The following is a 2,195-nucleotide window of genomic DNA, read 5'->3' as shown; positions in this document are numbered from 1 at the left end:
ATAGAAAGAGATCACTGATGCAGTTAACAATGTTGCTGTATTAAATCAGACTTATTTAATTTATACATCCTTGACATATGTATACTCCTAATAGTAATATATATATATATATATATATATATATATATAAATATATATGCTTATATTGCAATCTCTTAGGCCTACATGTAGGTGTAGGTGTACCTATATGTACATAAACACACGGTAGCAGAGTTTATGCAGTGTTTTTTTTTTATTTTACTATTTTTTCCGTGAGTCAGAGCCAGGCAACAGCTGTGAGGGAGAGCGCGTGTCTTCCACCCCTCTGTTTGGTATGTTCGGTATATTTTGCTATCACAACATTTGGGCTAAATGGTAGTTTAAGGCCCTAAATACCAACACAGGTTATTTCATTAATTGTGGCTGATTCTCCCTCTTGCTGGGACTTTGTGGGTGTGTCTGGACTGATTGATCTCCCTGAGTCTCTTGTTAGCTGTTAGGGAAGGACAAATGACAGCTTTACCATTCGTATTGGTATTAAGGATTTATGACCTAATAAGTTCCCATCTGAGGTCTGGCCCATTTCAACCTAAGCATGGGTCTAATCAGCCTGGGTGTTCAGAGGCTTTACCGGCATTGCAAAGGAGAGAATTATTACCTTTTTTATAATCTGTCTAAAAGAAGATTCATCTTTCTAAATATTCTCAATACTGATCCCTCAAACTCCATCTCCATCTGTGTATGTTTCTCCAGCGTGCAGCTCATCAGCTGAAAGCTCAAAGGCAGCTGGAGGAGGCCTTTGAGTCTCGCCTCCAGCGAATGCATAACAACATGCAGACCAACCTGCAAACAAACATGCAGAATAACATGCAGAATAACATGCAGAATAACATGCAGAACAACATGCAGAACAACATGCAGACGAGCATGCAGACCAACACGCAGAGAGGGACCTCGGCTTCTTCAGAAACAACCCTTTCGACTGACACAAACCTCTCCAGTGGTAAGCAACCTAAACCAAGTTCTCTATTATGCTGTTTTCATTTACCAAATGCATAAAGTCATGTTAAAGCATACTTTGTCTCAAAGCATAGAAATCTTGTAACATATTAGTCATTCCTTGATTGCAGTGGGTACAGAACAAGAGCCCCATTCATACTGTATCCCTTCTCTGTATCCAGGCTCTCCGCCTGCATCTGCTGACCCTCCACCAAGTCCTCACGCTCACAGCAGCACCTCAGATGTTGATACAAATGGCCCCACAGGGCACAACCCCACAGCAGGTAAATCACCACTGTGTAATCATTCCTTCTGTCCCTTACCATTGAGATGAGATTAATTTCATGCTGCTTCATTCTTCCTGTCCCATGTCTCTCAGTAGGAAACGGTGAGGAAGTGCAGGTGGGTAAAATCTCCTTCACTCCATCTGAGGTGCTCGGACATGGCACAGCGGGAACTTTTGTCTTCAGGTACAGTATGCGCTGTGTTAAAATACACTGCGCTGTTACAACAGGGAATCGAAGGAACATATTTGTGGATTTGCGTGTTTTTGATCTTAAAGTGCAAAACAGGTGTACTTTTCTGTCAAGCATTTTCAAGCACATGATAAGAATGATTTCTCACGTTCCAGGAAGACTTTTGTTTATTACGCCCATTATTTGGTTATTTGTTGTAGTGTTGGCTGGCAGCTCAATGTCGAATCTCGGATGCTGGCGCACCAGTAAACACAACATCAACTGTTTTCCAAACAGTCCCTGCTAGAAAAAGGCATACTGTAAAGAATATGTTACATAATCTTTGTCATGGTTCTGACTCGCTCTTGAAATCCTTAAAAGTTAGTGAATTTGAGAGGTGCAAATTAAGGCCTTAAATATTTTTGAAAATAAATACAAATAGAAACGGGTCATGGAAAGTGCGTGAATTTACATGTTTTGTTCAAGAATAAGGGTTGAAGGGTTTTTAAATATTTTTTTGAACTTAACATTAGTAAATAGGCGCTATGTTTTGTGTTAGGGAAGGCAAGAGACCACATAGGCTGCCATCAAAGTCATCAGCATCACTGTCTCAAACCATGCTGTGTTAAGACTTTGAATTTGAGGTAATTGGGCCAGAATAGTCCCTGAAAAGTCCATGATTTTGATGTTTACGAAGGTGTGGGAACCCTGCTAAAAAGCTAAAGACCTAGACTGGCTAAACCCCGCCCACTCTGCCGGCAA

General features: G+C 40.8%; 1 protein-coding gene across 3 annotated transcripts in view; it reads left to right on the top strand.

Annotated features, from left to right (window-relative positions):
• Positions 1 to 2,195, top strand: part of ern2 (endoplasmic reticulum to nucleus signaling 2) — a 14,580-nt gene that overhangs the window by 6,346 nt on the left and 6,039 nt on the right. The window contains exons 14-17 of one of the 3 annotated variants that reach the window (XM_032538681.1): positions 733 to 810; positions 883 to 982; positions 1,161 to 1,262; positions 1,358 to 1,448. In XM_032538681.1, coding sequence (XP_032394572.1) covers positions 733 to 810; positions 883 to 982; positions 1,161 to 1,262; positions 1,358 to 1,448 — 371 coding nt within the window. Of the gene's footprint in view, positions 1 to 732; positions 983 to 1,160; positions 1,263 to 1,357; positions 1,449 to 2,195 lie in introns of all 3 variants that reach the window. The other 2 variants (XM_032538670.1, XM_032538659.1) reach the window with 2 other exon arrangements.

The sequence above is a fragment of the Etheostoma spectabile genome, chromosome 2 (assembly GCF_008692095.1).
Source record: "Etheostoma spectabile isolate EspeVRDwgs_2016 chromosome 2, UIUC_Espe_1.0, whole genome shotgun sequence".
In the NCBI taxonomy this organism is placed as follows: Eukaryota; Metazoa; Chordata; class Actinopteri; order Perciformes; family Percidae; genus Etheostoma; species Etheostoma spectabile.
The sequence above is the reverse complement of the archived record's forward strand: the minus strand, read 5'-3'. Positions and strand labels throughout refer to the sequence as shown.